The sequence below is a fragment of the Cherax quadricarinatus genome, chromosome 29, assembly GCF_038502225.1.
Source record: "Cherax quadricarinatus isolate ZL_2023a chromosome 29, ASM3850222v1, whole genome shotgun sequence".
NCBI classification, from domain to species: Eukaryota; Metazoa; Arthropoda; class Malacostraca; order Decapoda; family Parastacidae; genus Cherax; species Cherax quadricarinatus.
The window spans coordinates 2401139-2421138 of NC_091320.1; the positions used below are offsets into that span (position 1 = coordinate 2401139).

General features: G+C 42.6%; 1 protein-coding gene across 2 annotated transcripts in view; it reads left to right on the forward strand.

The window, feature by feature from the left end:
* Positions 1-4736: 4736 nt before the first annotated feature.
* Positions 4737-20000, forward strand: part of LOC128692171 (N-acetylated-alpha-linked acidic dipeptidase 2) — a 273078-nt gene continuing 257814 nt past the window's right edge. Inside the window, exon 1 of one of the 2 annotated variants that reach the window (XM_070089594.1) lies at positions 4737-4870. In XM_070089594.1, coding sequence (XP_069945695.1) covers positions 4792-4870 — 79 coding nt within the window. In that variant the 5' untranslated portion in view covers positions 4737-4791. The remainder of the gene's footprint in view (positions 4871-20000) is intronic. The other variant, XM_070089595.1, reaches the window with a different exon arrangement.

Sequence of the window (20000 nt, forward strand, 5' to 3'; positions counted from 1 at the left end):
TTTACCCTTTCCCTCCAACCTTTCCTAGGCCGACCCCTACCCCGCCTTCCTTCCATTACAGACTGATACACTCTTAAAGTCATTCTGTTTCGCTCCATTCTCTCTACATGTCCGAACCACCTCAACAACCCTTCCTCAGCCCTTTGGTCAACAGTTTTGGTAATCCTGCACCTCCTCCTAAACTCCTCCTTCTAAACTACGAATTCTCTGCATTATATTCACACCACAATGTGTGGAGTTTACCTGGAGTTTACCTGGAGAGAGTTCCGGGGGTCAACGCCCCCGCGGCCCGGTCTGTGACCAGGCCTCCTGGTGGATCAGAGCCTGATCAACCAGGCTGTTACTGCTGGCTGCACGCAAACCAACGTACGAGCCACAGCCCGGCTGGTCAGGAACCGACTTTAGGTGCTTGTCCAGTGCCAGCTTCAAGACTGCCAGGGGTCTGTTGGTAATCCCCTTTATGCTAGGAGGCAGTTGAACAGTCTCGGGCCCCTGACACTTGTTGTATGGTCTCTTAACGTGCTAGTGACACCCCTGCTTTTCATTGGGGGGATGTTGCATCGTCTGCCAAGTCTTTTGCTTTCGTAGTGAGTGATTTTCGTGTGCAAGTTCGGTACTAGTCCCTCTAGGATTTTCCAGGTGTATATAATCATGTATCTCTCCCACCTGCATTCCAGGGAATACAGGTTTAGGAACCTCAAGCGCTCCCAGTAATTGAGGTGTTTTATCTCCGTTATGCGCGCCGTGAAGGTTCTCTGTACATTTTCTAGGTCAGCAATTTCACCTGCCTTGAAAGGTGCTGTTAGTGTGCAGCAATATTCCAGCCTAGATAGAACAAGTGACCTGAAGAGTGTCATCATGGGCTTTGCCTCCCTAGTTTTGAAGGTTCTCATTATCCATCCTGTCATTTTTCTAGCAGATGCGATTGATACAATGTTATGGTCCTTGAAGGTGAGATCCTCCAACATGATCACTCCCAGGTCTTTGAAAAGATTCTTTCTTGTAAAAGTCAGGCCTTGAATAAATTAAAATGAGTAAACCAGGCAGTTAATCAGTCTGCAAGAAGCCCCTGTCAAGAGCCTTTTCCATCCTATGGAGAGGGAGCATGGACACTGGGGTCGTCCCGCAGTTACTAAAAACAACAGACATAGCCCCACTCCACAAAGGGGGCAGTAAAGCAACAGCAAAGAACTACAGACCGATAGCACTAACGTCCCATATCATAAAATCTTTGAAAGGGTCCTAAGAAGCAAGATCACCACCCATCTAGAAACCCATCAGTTACACAACCCAGGGCAACATGGGTTTAGAACAGGTCGCTCCTGTCTGTCTCAACTATTGGATCACTACGACAAGGTCCTAGATGCACTAGAAGACAAAAAGAATGCAGATGTAATATATACAGACTTTGCAAAAGCCTTCGACAAGTGTGACCATGGCGTAATAGCGCACAAAATGCGTGCTAAAGGAATAACAGGAAAAGTCGGTCGATGGATCTATAATTTCCTCACTAACAGAACACAGTAGTAGTCAACAGAGTAAAGTCCGAGGCAGCTACGGTGAAAAGCTCTGTTCCACAAGGCACAGTACTCGCTCCCATCTTGTTCCTCATCCTCATATCTGATATAGACAAGGATGTCAGCCACAGCACCGTGTCTTCCTTTGCAGATGACACCCGAATCTGCATGACAGTGTCTTCCATTGCAGACACTGCAAGGCTACAGGCGGACATCAACCAAATCTTTCAGTGGGCTGCAGAAAACAATATGAAGTTCAACGATGAGAAATTTCAATTACTCAGATATGGTAAACACGAGGAAATTAAATCTTCATCAGAGTACAAAACAAATTCTGGCCACAAAATAGAGCGAAACACCAACGTCAAAGACCTGGGAGTGATCATGTCGGAGGATCTCACCTTCAAGGACCATAACATTGTATCAATCGCATCTGCTAGAAAAATGACAGGATGGATAATGAGAACCTTCAAAACTAGGGAGGCAAAGCCCATGATGACACTCTTCAGGTCACTTGTTCTATCTAGGCTGGAATATTGCTGCACACTAACAGCATCTTTCAAGGCAGGTGAAATTGCTGACCTAGAAAATGTACAGAGAACCTTCACGGCGCACATAACGGAGATAAAACACCTCAATTACTGGGAGCGCTTGAGGTTCCTAAACCTGTATTCCCTGGAATGCAGGTGGGAGAGATACATGATTATATACACCTGGAAAATCCTAGAGGGACTAGTACCGAACTTGCACACGAAAATCACTCACTACGAAAGCAAAAGACTTGGCAGACGATGCAACATCCCCCCAATGAAAAGCAGGGGTGTCACTAGCACGTTAAGAGACCATACAATAAGTGTCAGGGGCCCGAGACTGTTCAACTGCCTCCCAGCATACATAAGGGGGATTACCAACAGACCCCTGGCAGTCTTCAAGCTGGCACTGGACAAGCACCTAAAGTCGGTTCCTGACCAGCCGGGCTGTGGCTCATACGTTGGTTTGCGTGCAGCCAACAGTAACAGCCTGGTTGATCAGGCTCCGATCCACCAGGAGGCCTGGTCACAGACCGGGCCGCGGGGGCGTTGACCCCCGGAACTCTCTCCAGGTAAACTCCAGTATAATCCTACGGGTTTAGCGCTCCCTCATGATTATAATAAAATAATAATAACCCTAGAAAGCTCTGGCAGCAACTAAAACAGTTGGGGCATAGCCACAACCCCGTAACAGATCTAACATAGTATATATCGATAATGAGGTATGCCACGAAACAACTAAAGTGGCAAATTGTTTTAATTCATACTACGCAGGGTTTAGCGCTTCCCCTTGATTATAATAATAATCATACTACGCAACTGTCGCATCAACACTAGTAAGTAAACTACCAGCTTCATCAAATACCTTTAACATAGACTGATAAGTTTAAAACATACTATACCAATAAAGGGTAACCCCATCAGTTGTCAACTAGTAAGTGTATCTCATGACTTCGGGCAAAAAGAAGTAGGTAAAACCCAACTAAGAGCACCGGCCCAGATTACATCCCATCAAAGTGCCTAAAAGATGGTGCCTCTGAATTGCCAGTCCCCATTGTTCACATAATAAATTTGTCCATCACCACTAATACCGTACCAGAGGCCAGAGTTACTCCTGTCTTTAAGAAAAGCAGTAGGTCTGATGTCAGCAATTATAGGCGTGTTAGTATACTCTGTAATATCCAGAATTCTAGAGTGGGAGGTATACTGTCAAGTAGTTAAGTATCTTAATGACAACAGTCTTCATAGTTACCAATCAGGCTTTAGGAGATCTTACTCAACCAACACCTCCCTAATTAATATGATGGATTACATGAAAACTGAAATATCGATAGGGAACTTCATAGGAATGGTAACCTTAGATTTGCAAAAGGCCTTCGATACTGTAAGAAACTTCAAGCTATCGTCATAGGCTCCATAGCCTGGTTTTATAGCAATAGGAAATAAATTGTTAAAATCAACACAACAGTATCAGAACACCTGCCGATAGCATGTGGAGCTCCCAAAGGCAGCATTCTGGGTCCCTTATTATTTCTCTGTTATGTAAACGACATGTCCATCAGTGTCAAGAGCAAACTCCTACTGTATGCGGACGACTGTGCTGTGTTTAGTGTTAGGTAAAGACCCACAAGATATAGCTAATGTATTAACACTGGAACTGAAGTCCTGCAGCAAATGGTTAGTAGATAACAAACTATCGTTACACCTCGGAGAAAACGGAATCTATATTCTTCGGCACGAAACATAAGCTGAGAAGGGTAAATAATTTTAATGTCCAGTGTAATGAGGAACCCATCACTCCAGTTTCCTCAGTAAAATATGTCAGCGAATGCCAGACTAAAGTGACTTTACAAACAAGCAGTGTTCACCTACTGAGGCTCGCAGAACCCTATGTCTAGCCATTATACAATGTCATATGGACTACGCTTGCTTTTCATGGTACTCTGCCTTGGCAAAAAAAAAAAAAATAATGAAAGACTGCAAATCACCCAGAACAAAATGATAAGATTCATCCTGGACCTGAGACCAAGAGAACATGTAGGCCAGGATGAATTACAACAATTGGATATGCTGAATGTTGAAGACGGAGTAAAACAACTGAAGTTAAATCAAGTTTATAAAATTGTTCACAAACAGTGATCTTGCTGCCAATTTTGTCAAGGTTGTGAACCAAAGCAATCACAGTACCAGGGGGAGAGAGCACAACTAGTAGTAGCCACAGTCAGTGGCCAGGCTTCTAACACCTTTTATTGTACAGCAATAAAGGAATGGAACAGACTGCCTGCACATGTCAATGCCAGTCACAGCATGAGCCAGTTCAAGAAGAGTGCCAAAAGGTACCTAATGAGTGTAACGACAAAGGGAGGAGAATGATTTTTTTTTAGCTAACACATGTAAATGTAACTAACTCATTTTACCATATTCCTAGTATATCTCTTATAGTATAATAAGATATTATATCCTTTATAGTTTAATAATAAGGTATTAAAAGGACCCCAATGGAAATAAGTCACGTTGTCTGACTTTTTTGGGTTATCCTAGGTTCTCTACACATATGCTGCTATGTATGATAATCTATGTAACTGTATTTGTGTATACCTGAATAAACTTACTTAGCACCTGGCACCACTGTAGTACAACAACATGGTGGTAAGTGCCTGGCAGCACTAGATATCAACACGAGGTTCAACAAATCTTAGTCAGTGGTAGTGTGTGAGTCGAGGGCAGCAGGTGCATGTTGAGACATGGCTTTTACACGCCTCTGTCAGTATTCCAGCACCATCCTCTGTGCAACAGGAGGACTTGCTTGCATCTGTGTAGTTAGTAAGTGAAAGCTGATTAGTACTTTTGTATTTCTAATAAGAAATAAGGTGGATATTGTGTTGTAATTTAAAAAAATTAGGGATTTTTTATAGGAATGGTGTGAATTTTGTTTAGGACCATTAGGAAGTTCGTTTAATTAGTTTATGAGGTACCGTGAACCAGAATATGAGTGTATGACTTGTATTTCAACTTGTTTGTGTGTGTATGTTGATCCAGGACGTAACTTAGTATTCCCGGGGATATGAATTAATGACGTGCCGGCAGCATGGCGATGTTTATCTGAATAATTTTAGTTTAGTTTCGTACACAGGTATCACATTCCTCTTAACCACCTAGACACTTAATCTAGTATGATGAATCTCATGAGATGCATCATACACCGTGTTCGGTAACCCATCTACCATCATCTTTCAAGTGTTCCGTAGGAAACGCACGCTTCGTGATGGAACCACTTGTGTCGTGCTGCCAGACGAACGCTACATTTTTTTTTCGTCATTATCGCTTGGGTTAGGTTATCCTAACCGAAGAGAGGACAACAATATTTATTACTGTCGCTGCGCGATCTTAGAGGCATCCCTCATATCATATGTCAGATCCCTGTACCTCAGCCAGAAAAGCTGTAGCATAACTCTCCAAACATGTCCAGGAGCTAGAGATCAAAAGTTTTAAGGAGCCTAGAAGTTTTAGATGTTCACACTCCAGAAACTTTCGGTACAGTACCAGTAACTAGCATCCTTAAAATTCCCAGTAACTCTAAATCAGATAAACTGATAAACGTATCGACAGACAGGCGCTGCTCATTAATTAAGATCATTCGAGACCCAGAATCCATCAAGGGAAGCTCCCTGATACCAGTGAGGGGTTCTTATTCCAAGGAATCTGAGCTTTTCCCATTTTTCTTGGATCAAATCCGGTTACCTCTTATTCACCAGGCGTTGTTTGACTCCTGCGGGTTTAATAATAATAAATATTCCAATCTTCCCCAAGGTACGGTTTTACCAACTTTGAAAGTGCATAGTAAAGGGGCATTCTAAATTTTTGAAGGAAAATCATGGACCAACACGGTGTCCACGTTGGGTCGAGCAGAAATGCACGAAGAGAAAATCGAAGGACAGAACATGGTTTAATTAGAGAACAAAATGGGTTAAAATTACACAGGTGTACCAGTTACAGGCTTAAAACTCTGGTTGCTCAGTTACAGGCTTCAAACTCAAGCTGATTGGTTATAGGCTTTAACCTGGAAGACCGGTTTCTGGCATAAAACCATGGCTGGTCAGTTACTTGCTTAAAACCCTGGTGGCTTAAATACCTATTGGAACAAGTTATAAATTTAAAACGATTACAGAACTAGTTATAGGCTTGAAAGCCCTGGTGAGGCCAGGTATAGGCTTAAAGCCTCGTAGAATGAATTATAGGCTTAAAGACCTAATGGTGGCAATTATTGGCCCTGGTGAGGCCAATTATAGGCTTAAAACCCTGGTATGGTGAGTTGTAGGTAGATATAATGGGTCTGTTATATTCTTAGTCTTGCTGGGTCAGTTATGTTGTTAAATTCCTGGTGGGTAAGTTGTATTCTTAAATCCCTGATGGGGCTAGTTATAGGCTTGAAACTGGTGGGTCCAGGTATAGGCTTTAAACTGGTAGGGCCAGTTATAGGCTTTAAACTGGTGGGTCCAGCATCCTTTGAAATTACTCTTATCCACGATGACCTGTTCCTAAACGTTGATCTAACATAATTCAGAGTCTCATTTTGGTATTATATTTGAGGGGTCTTTGAAATAGTAATAATAGTCAGATTTATAGATAGTATTAAACATTTGGAGTTCGGTCTTACGACACGTCTACCTTAAGCTGTCACTGGGCTCTTCAGCGGGAATGCTGTGAAGTCGGTAAAGAATTCTTGATCCAAAGAATTTAATCTACTTTTTCTAGGACCAGACTTAACTTTCTGAGGTACTAATCTGTTTGAGATACCCCCAAAATTTGAAAGTCAAAATAGCCCCATCAAATTTGTAAGATCCAAGCTGTGTAGTTAGCCTTTCCCTTCCTTGGATCAAACCTGATTACCTCCCATTCCCAAGGAACTATGTAACCCTACGAGTTTAGGGCATCTCCAGCAGCATAAAATTGTAATAATTTTGTTACTGGGTCCATATCTGAGGGTTCGTTGTCAGGGCCTCCAAGATAAATTTTGTAGATGAATGGTTCAGAGAACCGACATGTTGATAAATTAGACACATGTGCAACTCTTGGGTATCTTTATTGAGGAAACGTTTCGCCACACAGTGGCTTCATCAGTCCATACACAGGAGAATCTTGAAGAATAGGAGGAGAATGAGGTAATCAGTCCCTCAACCTTGAGTCGATGTGGTCAGTCCATCAATCTTGAATAGAATACGGCATACGTGCTGAGAAGGAGCTTATAAACCGTTGGCAGGAGAGGTGAAGCAGTCAGAGGCAGTGTAACACTTATTCAATGTTGAAGTAGGTCGTGCCCAAGAATTAGGCAAGCGAAGAATTCCCAAGTATTAAGATCCCAAGAAGATGCCTAATTCTTGGGCACGACCTACTTCAACATTGAACAAATGTTACACGACCTATGACTGCTGCACCTCTCCTGCCAACGGTTTATAAGCTCCTTCTCAGCACGTATGCCGTATTCTATTCAAGATTGATGGACTGACCACATCGACTCAAGGTTGAGGGACTGATTACCTCATTCTCCTCCTATTCTTCAAGATTCTCCTGTGTATGGACTGATGAAGCCACTGTGTGGCGAAACGTTTCCTCAATAAAGATACCCAAGAGTTGCACATGTGTCTAATTTATCAAGATAAATTTTGCAAGGCGGAGCAAGACTTCGGGGCTCCTGGGGGGCAGGCTGAGGCTTCTCTCAAAATTGAGAATTTGAAGTCCAGTAAAACCATTATAAAGTTTCATAAATGCTTCATTTCCTTCGCATCAGAATGACTAGATAACATATACTTTATACATATAGTTTATAGATTTTGATTTTTTTTTGACGTGTAACTCCACAAGTGCTAATATTTTTAAACGATTAATAAGTTCTTTCAGAGTAAAATAAATTCTTAAAAGTTTAATAATTACTTAGACTACTTTTTGAAATGAGCTTTCCTGGCTTTTTTGTCTGCAAAATTTCTAATAAGACTATCAAAATTAATTTCTCCGGCAATGCTTGATTCACTATTCAGTCTTGCTAAATCAGCAAGTCGGGTTTGAAACATACTAGACCATAAAAAGGTTTGATGTCTGAGTTTGCTAAAAGATCTTTCTACTGACGCCGCTGTAGCTGGAATTGTCAACAATATTCTCAAACCGACAAACATTTGGAAATGTCTCACAAAGTTTGTAATCTCTTAATAAATACAACAGTTCTAAAGATTTCCGTTCTGGTTTTCCAAAATTGACTTTATGTACTAATGGCAAGTATTGCATTTCTGCTACAAAATCTTCATTAAGGTCCAGACCCTGGATCAATGTACCGGCTGGGCCCCCTTCTCATGGGCCCTGTTCGTTCATACTTGATATTGGTGACTCTTGACTTCGCGGTCTTCAAGCAGGCACTAGACAGGCACCTAAAGTCGGTACCTGACCAGCCGGGCTGTGGCTCATACGTTGGATTGCGTGCGGCCAGCAGTAACAGCCTGGTTGATCAGGCCGTGTTCCACCATGAAGCCTGGTCACAGACTGGGCCGCGGGGACGTTGACCCCCGGAACTCTCTCCAGGTAAACTCCAGGTAAACTCGGTAAATTACCCTCAATGTGAGTAACCCTGCCAGCCTTCTTCGCCACTCTCCCGCCCTACATACACCATGATTGCAACGTAATAAATCAATCCATTTTCCATCTCGTATACCTGGAGAGTGTTCCGGGGGTCAACGTCCACGCGGCCCAGTGTATGACCAGGCCTCGCGGTGGATCAGGGCCTGATCAACCGGGCTGTTACTGCTGGCCGCACGCAATCCAGCATACGATCCACAGCCCAGCTGGTCACATACTGACTTTAGGTGCCTGTACAGCTCCCTCTTGAAGGCAGCTAGGGGGATCTACTGGTAATCCCCCTTATGTATGCTGGGAGGCAGTTGAACAGTCTTGGGCCCCTGACACTTATTGTGTTATATCTTAGTGTACTAATACCCCTGCTTTTCACAGAGATTGTTGCACCGCCTGCCGAGTCTTTTGCTTTCGTAGGGAGTGACTTTCGTGTACAGATTGTGCGTTCATTTTTTACCGAATTAATTTTTGTGAGCTCGAATTAAAGAACATCTTAAATAGGGAGACACTCATACACCTGTCGGTTATCAAATGCTGGCACACGTATTTTCAGTAGACTAAAACCAATCAGTTGACGTAGGGTGGGAAGTGTATACCTGGAGTATACATGTAGAGGGTTTCGGGGGTCAACGCCCCCGCGGCCCGGTCTGAGACCAGGCCTCGTGGTGGATCAGGGTCTGATCAACCAGGCTGTTACTACTGGGTGTGAAGAAGGAGCACAATTACTTCTTTTTATACAAATGAAGAGGACCTCAATTAGGGTCAAATCATATCACCTCCACATTATTGTTTCACTTGTCTTCAAGTGGGTTTCTACGTCCCCTGATATCAGCTGACATACAGAAGTATTTATGTGTAGCATACATGTTAAAAATAGTTACATATGCTGTAAGATATTCGATATCTATATTCGTTCATAACTCATCAATCAGCAAAAGCCTTGTTATAAAAGCCTCCTGTGGCTTTTATAACAAGGCGGCAGTTTCTGTAGTTTTTCAGTCATAATCAACTTATCGGGCAACTTCCTTTCAGGGGATAAATCTAATAAAAGACTATTGATCCCAGGAAATGGAGGCTTCACTTTCCTTCCCTTAGAATTAGATCATACCTTATTATCTCCGATTCCCCAGGCGGTGTGTGTCCCTTCTTGGATACCTTGGTGCTGGTGAGGTGCTCTTGATTCAGAGAATTGGAGCTACCATCTCCCTTTATTTTCAAATCAAACCTGATTACCTTCCGTTCTTCGGGGGCTGTCTGATCCCAATAGAATACTACTACTTAAAAAAAATAATAATAATAGTAATTCTAAAACTAACAATGGACAGAATATTGGGGTAGCCTAGCAGGTGCTGTTCAGTATTTATTTATCCTACAAATGCATCTAGGCAACTTGCTACTGCTGCTGTACGTGTTGTTATGAAAGTTGTTTTTCTCCTTAGATAGGTGAGGCAAGAGCTGCTTGTGTCCCATGTTGTCCTTGAAGCCACAGAGGCAACGTATCATAGTTACACAACGTTGAATCACCCTTCCAGGGAGGTGTTGAAGAAGGGCTCTTGATCCAAGGAACTGGACTTATCCTCCCCTTCCTTTGATCGAGCCAGGACGCTTCCCATTCCCCAGGTTCTACATTAATTATGTACACGGGATGGTATTCTTTGGCAGCGAAGGATGTATCATCATCTTTAAGATCGTTGGTAACTTAGTTTAATATGTTTATTATGCACCCCATACCCATCCTGTGGGCGATAGTCAAAAGATTACAGAGGTACATAATTGGTCCAGGGACTGGACTCCAAAGTTTTGATAGCTGAGCAAGTTACAGAGGTAATGAACTCACAATTTACAAAGGTAATGAACTCACAATTTACAAAGGTAATGAACTCACAATTTACAAAGGTAATGAACTCACAATTTACAAAGGTAATGAACTCACAATTTACAAAGGTAATGAACTCCAGGTAGGCCTGGTCACAATCATAACAAGTTACAAAGGTATTTACAGATTACAGAGGTACGTAATGGGTCCAGGGACTGGGCCCCCAAAGTTTTGATATCTGAACTAGGTACAAAGATAATGAGCTCACAAGTTACAAAGGTAATGAATTCTGTAGAATGGTTACTTACGCTTATACATGGCTACAATCATGAACAAATTATAGAGTAATGAGCAATTCACACTTCCACACCCGGTCACAACTGTAATGAGTTATTGGTGCAAATATTGATTGTTGAGTCACATACATACACACACACACCACACACACACACACACACACACACACACACACACACACACACACACACACACACACACACACACACACACACACACACACACACACACACACACACTTTAGTTTAATATCTTTATTATGCACCCCATACCCATCCTGTGGGCGGTTGTCAAAAGATTACAAAGGTACATAATGGGTCCAGTGACTGGACCCCAAAGTTATGATAGCTGAACTAGTTACAAAGGTAATGAACTCCAGGTAGATCTGTTGGTAACTACGCGCGTGTTGCGTTATTTGGCGTTGTTGGCAACGGTTATACAAATGTATTCGTGTAAGCACTTCAGAGGATGGAGAACTTTATACCTTCCTTGGAATAAACCTGATTATTTCCCATTATGCAGGTGTTGTATTACCTTTACGAATTTATCACTACTACTACTACTACTACTACTACTACTACTACTACTACTACTACTACTACTACTACTACTACTACTACTACTACTACTACTACTTACTACTATTACTACTACTACTACCTACTATTACTATTATAACTACTACTATTACTACTTACTACTATTACTAGTTACTACTATTACTATTATAACTACTACCTCCATTACTAATATTGCTACTAATACTATTATTACTGCTAGTACTACTACTTATATTACTACAGCTACTATTATTACTACCATGGTTCCGTGGCTCGGTTGGCAACGCTCTCGCCTCACACAGTGTGTGTCCGTGATTCAATCCCCGGCATATGTTGAAATGTTGGGCATGTTTCCTTACACCTGCTGTCCCTGTTCACCTAGCAGTAAGTAGGTACCTGGGTGTTAGTTGGCTGTTATGGGTCGCATCCTGGGGGACAAGATGACGCACTGACTATTGGGTTATCCTGGGTGGTTAATCCTCCGAGTTAAATATCTGATTAATTCCTATCTTAATACTACTATTACTACTACCACTAATACTGCTGCTACTTCTACTACTACTTTTATTTTAACTAGTACTTCTGCAACTACGGCTACTATTACTACTACTACTACCAGGTATTATTACTATTACTACTATAATATCACCGGTGGCCTGGTGGCTAAAGCTCCCGCTTCACACACGGAGGGCCCGGGTTCGATTCCCGGCGGGTGGAAACATTTCGACACGTTTCCTTACACCTGTTGTCCTGTTCACCTAGCAGCAAATAGGTACCTGGGTGTTAGTCGACTGGTGTGGGCCGCATCCTGTGGGACAAGGTTGAGGACCCCAGTGGAAATAAGTTAGACAGTCCTCTATGACGCACTGACTTTCTTGGGTTATCCTGGGTGGCTAACCCTCCGGGGTTAAAAATCCGGACAAAATCTCTCTCTCTCTACTACTTTTATTGGTACTACTACGACTGTGGTTACTGCAAAACGATTACTGCCTCTGTTATTACGACCAATATTACTACAACCACTACATTACTTCTACTACTACTACTACTACAACTACTACAACTACTTCTACTACTACTACTACTACTACTACTACTACTAATAATAATAATAATAATTTGTTTATACAGACACTCTACTCTTGCTTGCGTCCAGGGCCACGAAAACTAATATTATATACATATAAAAGTATGTGGTGGAGTTTGTTCTTACCTCCTAGTGGAAGGCATCATGCACTGCTTGGTTTTTCCCTCCGTTGGCAGTCAGGGCTGGTTATTCTACTTGGTATTTCTTGGCAGTATCATCGCAGCTAAGTACTCAGGAAGGCATGTTGGACACGCACAGTTTCTGTGGACACATTTTCAAGGTTTTTCACACACAGGTTTAAGAGTGAGGACTTGTGTAAATTATGAAAGCTTGGTTAAAAATCACTCTTTCAGCTGTTTAGCTTGTTATAACTGCAAGATAAGGGTTCTCAGCAACAGGAAGTGAAGGAACCCGTGTTGTGAGTACAGAATGTGCCCGAGAAATGCATTGCGCAAGTCATGGTGTGATGTACAAGGACCTGGTCTAATGTAACAGTATGATCTTGGGTGACTCCTTCAAGAGCGGAAGCAGTTGTAAATGTGGTTGGCTGTGATGAAAATCTAACAAATTAACATGGCAACCTTATTTATCTTTATTTACTACAAGTACATGTACATGGTATACAGGCCTAGCTGACATTAATGACATAGTACTATATAGAAAGCCCCTTGTTATGCTGAGCATTTCGAGCAAATTAGGTCAGTGTCCCAGGATGCGACCCACACCAATCCACTAACACCCAGGTACCCATTTCACTGATGGGTGAACATAGACAACAGGTGTAAAGAAACACGCCCAGTGTTTCTACCCTGGCTGGGAATCGAACCCAGACCCTCGCCGTGTGAAGCGAGAGCTTTTAGCCACCATTGAACTCCTCTGTAGAAATATACAACTATGAGAGTTGTTCTGGACATGCTAGCAAATAATTACGATAAATCACTAGGCTGTGAGATTTATCATATTTGCGTGACTTTAACAACAGTCAGCAGTGGAGTGACTTATGTGTAACGTACTAGCACACGATTATGATAAAATTATTTTTCATTACATAAAAACAGTGGATCGGTGCAGTATGTCTACTGACCCATCAACCAATTTGAAGTGGGCCACTCAAAACAATATGAAGTTCAATGAGGAGAAATTTCAATTACTCAGATATGAAAAACTTGAAGAAATTAAAAATGTATCAGGGTATACCACAAATTCTAACCATACAATAGAGCGGAAAACTAATGCGAAGGACCGGGGAGTGATAATGTCAGAGGATCTCACCTTCAAAGACCACATTTAATGTATCCACCTCATCCGCTAGGAAAATGATAGGATGGATAATGAGAACCTTCAAAACTAGGGATGCCAAGCCCATGATGATTCTCTTCAAATCGCTTGTGCTCTCTAGGCTGGAATACTGCTGTACACTAACGGCCCCCTTCAAGGCATGCGACATTGCAGACCTGGAGAGTGTACAAAGAACTTTCACTGCACACGTAAGCGCGATAAAGCACCTAAACTACTGGGAACGGTTGAAGGTACTTGATCTGTATTCCCTCGAACGCAGGCGAGAGAGATACATGATAATATACACTTGGAAGGTCCTGGATGGATTGGTACCAAACCTGCACACGAAAATCACTCCATACGAAAGCAAAAGACTCGGCACGAGTACACTGAGAGACAACAATAAGTGTCCAGGGCCCAAGACTGTTCAACTGCTTCCCAGCGTACATAAGGGGGATTACCGATAGACCCCTGGCTGTCTTCAAGAAAGCACTGGACAGGCACCTAAAGTCAGTACCTGACCAACCGGACTGTTTGTGTACGTCAGTTTCCCAATTTTCGTTCGGCGAGCAGTAACAGCATGGTTGATCAGACCCTGATCCACCATGAGGCCTGGTCTCAGACCGAGCCGCGGGGGCGTTAACCCCCGAAACCCTCTCCAGGTAAACTCCAGGTAAACCCACGCTAGACTTGTCCACTTCACGGAGGCAACCAAAAATTACACAGGAAGTTAGAAAATTTGTCAAAAGAAAAAAAAGGTAACTGAGAAACGTGGATTTTTTAATCTGCTTTATTACATAAATAATAAATGATGTATGCATATTGAGGACATCATGTGAAAATTGTTTCAGCAGTATATGTATGTCAAGTGTTGATAATGGCGCTCAGTGTCCCTTCACGCTGTGTCCATTGAATGGTGCACCACACTGAAGGAGACTGAGGGTAACTTATTAAAGTTAGGTTAGGTTAAACTAGGTTAGTTTAGGCCAGGCTGTTCAAGTTAGGTTATGCTAGGTTAGTTTAGGCCAGGCTGATTAAGTTAGGTTAGTTTAGGCTAGGCTGTTTAAGTTAGGTTAGTGTAATGTTAGGTTCCCCAACGCTTTTGACAATTGCAGCCTATATGTTGCCTGAAAGACTAAGATATACCGATAATACTACTGAAACTAAAAACATTATTATTATTATTATTATTATTATTATTATTATTATTATTATTATTATTATTATTGTTGTTGTTGTTGTTATTGTTATTGTTATTATGTATACCCGAAAAGGGACTTTAATGTGGCTGCCAGAATATTTCTTTTCCCTTCTCGAACTTTTGGTTCATCTTTCGCTAGTAAGTCGAGAAAGCCTCATCCGATCAGCTTCGAATGTTCACTACTTATGTATGGCATCATGAGGGGCCCAGGGGGCCCAAGGGGCCCAGGTTCATGGAACAGTTTGTATGTGCAGGTGCCCCATGACCAGAGTTGTTAAACCCATTCTCAGCATTCTGAAATGGCTCCAATTCTACAGCTCTTAGTGGTGGAACTTCAAACATTCTAGAAAAGTTAGTTTAATATTTTTATTATGTGTCCCATACCCATCCTGTGGGCGCCACGTCAGGAAAGTTGTGATCTAATTCTACGACGGAGGAGAATGAAATTCAAGTATGTAGGAGCAGATTTAAACATTTTATTAGTAAAACAGTTTACATTTTATGGACGACTTAAATATTTAACGGCTGATGCGTCTTAGGGCCAGGATTGTGCCTAGCAAGTTTTGTTTAGGCTTGAGAATTTGTTGATGTAAAGTAAATAACTGAATCGTTGGAATCCGTGCCATAACAAGAGAATGGCTCTTCTGATCGGGTTCAAATTTCCATCACTGGTGTGGTTTCCTGAACGTGTGGTGACAATTCCCAATCTGCCAGTTTCATATAATAGCGATATTCATTTATATTTAATAATGCCTCTGATCGGCTTGAAACTCTCACTGGTGGTTATTAAATCAAAGTTTGATGCTCACTTTTAGCTGCGTACATTCAATTCATTAATTTTATTGGATGAATTATTTCCTGTGTAATAACTAGAGAATGCCTCTTCTGGTAGGTTACAAACCATCAACACTTGTGTCTCATAAATTATCTTTGTTTTGATTTTGGGCTGTGTGGGGCCAAGCTACCAGTTTTTTAAAACAATTTTGACAAAATTACATTTTCTTAAAAAATACATTTTTCTCGTAGGATTGCAGAGAATTTGAAATAGAATGTAAATGGGAAAAGAAACACGATAATTGTTTTTATTTTATTTTTTAATTTAATGAGGATAGATGTTCCTATTTTCAGGATATTTGTCTCTCAGAGTTAACAGTTCACGTGACTCAAGAAATCCCGGCCGGGATTGAACCCGCGGTCGGGCTGGAGTTTTGAGACTCCATGACCGCGGGTTCAATCCCGGCCGGGGGTATGGTTTAACAGTTCAATTTACAATACAATTCAGGTTTATTGCAACATGATAGATTGTGGAAATAAATGGTATGAAATACCGACACAGTGGAAATATAAACACATATGCTGTATAATGTGAAACGTAGTCAATAAAGGATCACATTATACTGCATATGTGTTTACATTTCCATGATAGATTGTTTATACAGAAATGGGTGACACTTGAGAGTATGTTGAAAACTCATAGTTATGCAGGACATTTCAGGAAAGCTGAAGTCTTACTTAAGACTACCTGGAGTATACATGGAGAGGGCTTCGAGAATCAGGCCTCGTGGTGGATCAGGGTCTGATCAACCAGGCTGTTACTGCTGGCCACAAGCAAACTGATATACGAACCACAGCCCGGCTGGTCAGGTACTGACTTAGGTGCCTTTCCAGTGCCTTCTTGACTACATAATTATAAGAAATAATTAGTTGGGTGATAATATAGTAGACATAGCCCCACTCCACAAAGGGGGCAGTAAAGCAACAGCAAAGAACTACAGACCAATAGCACTAACATCCCATATCATAAAAATCTTTGAAAGGGTCCTAAGAAGCAAGATCACCACCCATCTAGAAACCCATCAGTTACACAACCCAGGGCAACATGGGTTTAGAACAGGTCGCTCCTGTCTGTCTCAACTACTGGATCACTACGACAAGGTCCTAAATGCACTAGAAGACAAAAAGAATGCAGATGTAATATATACAGACTTTGCAAAAGCCTTCGACAAGTGTGACCATGGCGTAATAGCGCACAAAATGCGCGCTAAAGGAATAACAGGAAAAGTCGGTCGATGGATCTATAATTTCCTCACTAACAGAACACAGAGAGTAGTCGTCAACAGAGTAAAGTCCGAGGCAGCTACGGTGAAAAGCTCTGTTCCACAAGGCACAGTACTAGCTCCCATCTTGTTCCTCATCCTCATATCCGACATAGACAAGGATGTCAGCCACAGCACCGTGTCTTCCTTTGCAGATGACACCCGAATCTGCATGACAGTGTCTTCCATTGCAGACACTGCAAGGCTCCAGGCGGACATCAACCAAATCTTTCAGTGGGCTGCAGAAAACAATATGAAGTTCAACGATGAGAAATTTCAATTACTCAGATATGGTAAACATGAGGAAATTAAATCTTCATCAGAGTACAAAACAAATTCTGGCCACGAAATAGAGCGAAACACCAACGTCAAAGACCTGGGAGTGATTATGTCCGAGGATCTCACCTTCAAGGACCATAACATTGTATCAATCGCATCTGCTAGAAAAATGACAGGATGGATAATGAGAACCTTCAAAACTAGGGAGGCCAAGCCCATGATGACACTCTTCAGGTCACTTGTTCTATCTAGGCTGGAATATTGCTGCACTCTAACAGCACCTTTCAAGGCAGGTGAAATTGCCGACCTAGAAAATGTACAGAGAACTTTCACGGCGCACATAACGGAGATAAAACACCTCAATTACTGGGAGCGCTTGAGGTTTCTAAACCTGTATTCCCTGGAACGCAGGAGGGAGAGATACATGATTATATACACCTGGAAAATCCTAGAGGGACTAGTACCGAACTTGCACACGAAAATCACTCACTACGAAAGCAAAAGACTTGGCAGACGATGCACCATCCCCCCAATGAAAAGCAGGGGTGTCACTAGCACGTTAAGAGACCATACAATAAGTGTCAGGGGCCCGAGACTGTTCAACTGCCTCCCAGCACACATAAGGGGGATTACCAACAGACCCCTGGCAGTCTTCAAGCTGGCACTGGACAAGCACCTAAAGTCAGTTCCTGATCAGCCGGGCTGTGGCTCGTACGTTGGTTTGCGTGCAGCCAGCAGCAACAGCCTGGTTGATCAGGCGCTGATCCACCAGGAGGCCTGGTCACAGACCGGGCCGCGGGGGCGTTGACCCCCGAAACTCTCTCCAGGTAAACTCCAGGTAAGATGACATTATACGTACTATTTTGTAATTAGATGACATTAACTGACATTATAAGTACTGTCTTTTACATTAGCTGACATAATGGAGATAAAACACCTCAATTACTGGGAGCGCTTGATGTTCCTGAACCTGTATTCCCTGGAACGCAGGCGGGAGAGATACATGATTATATACACCTGGAAAATCCTAGAGGGACTAGTACCGAACTTGCACACGAAAATCACTCACTACGAAAGCAAAAGACTTGGCAGACGATGCACCATCCCCCCAATGAAAAGCAGGGGTGTCACCAGCACGTTAAGAGACCATACAATAAGTGTCAGGGGCCCGAGACTGTTCAACTGCCTCCCAGCATACATAAGGAGTAATGGATTTAAATTAGATAAGTTTAGATTTAGAAAGGACATAGGAAAGTATTGGCTTGGAAATAGGGTAGTAGATGAGTGGAACAAACAGACCCCTGGCAGTCTTCAAGCTGGCACTGGAGAAGCACCTAAAGTCGGTTCCTGACCAGCCGGGCTGTGGCTCGTACGTTGGTTTGTGTGCAGCCAACAGTAACAGCCTGGTTGATCAGGCTCTGATCCACCAGGAGGCCTGGTCACAGACCGGGCCGCGGGGGCGTTGACCCCCGGAACTCTCTCCAGGTAAACTCCAGGTACATACTGTGCGATAAATTCCTGCTGTAATTGCCCTTACCCTAATTCCCCCACCTTTTTCCTTCAAGCTCCAGGAATAAAACAAGAAATCTGTCACAATGTACAGAATGGGTCTTTTTACAACCTCAGACACCCCCCTTACCTCTAAAGTTAGGGCACGCAGGAGCTCTACATTGCCCCCACCCATTAACTTGAAGACTCTAGCCAGCCACACCCGTACCTGCCCCAACTCCCTACAAAAATATACGGCATGAAAAGCTTTTTCCGATTCCTCACAATGTTCGCATTTCGCCTCCTTTACCAAACCAATCACACACAAAGCCTGCTTTGACGCTAAAATTCCCATTACAAACCTATAAACTAACTCCCTTACCCTCGGCATTAATCTAAGTTTCTGGAAATCATGCCAAATCGTACCCCAATCATACAAAGGGTATACCGCCACCCCTTGCATGACTTCTGGTTTCCTACTCATCTCTACCAACCTTCCCACCTTGAGCTTTTTCACCTCACCTATTACTAACATAACCTTTAGCATATTTTCACATTCCAATAAGTCCTTACCTCCCCACCATCGTCGTACATCCCTAATCACCCTCCCAACCCTCACCCCTTTTACCCCCCCCTCCCTTACGTACTTCTGTTTAACAAACATGGCCTTTACCCTCGGCCCTAGCATCAAAAGCCCTACTCCCCCTCTTCGCACATTCGTCATAACCACCTCTTTACTTAGCCATGCTCGTCCACAACCCCATATATAACGAAGCACCCTTCTCTGTATCTCCATTATCTCCTTTTCCCGTAAAGGATACACCACTGCCACGTTCCACACTTTACTATAAACCAATGAATTTATTATTATTGCCCTTAGCATTAAAGTAACATCCTTCGCTCTTAGGTTCCTAATCCGTTGTACAATTTTCTCTCCCACCAATTCCGAATTCCTCAGTCTAGCCACTTGCTCATCTGCCATATAGATAATCCCACAAATTTTCAGCTGTTCAGTCACAGCATTACCACATGTGTGCGTGTGTGTGTGTGTGTGTGTGTGTGTGTGTGTGTGTGTGTACTCACCTATTTGTACTCACCTATTTGTGGTTGCAGGGGTCGAGTCACAGCTCCTGGCCCCGCCTCTTCGCTGATTGCTACTAGGTCCTCTCTCTCCCTGCTCCATGAGCTCTATCATACCTCGCCTTAAAACTATGTATGGTTCCCGCCTCCACT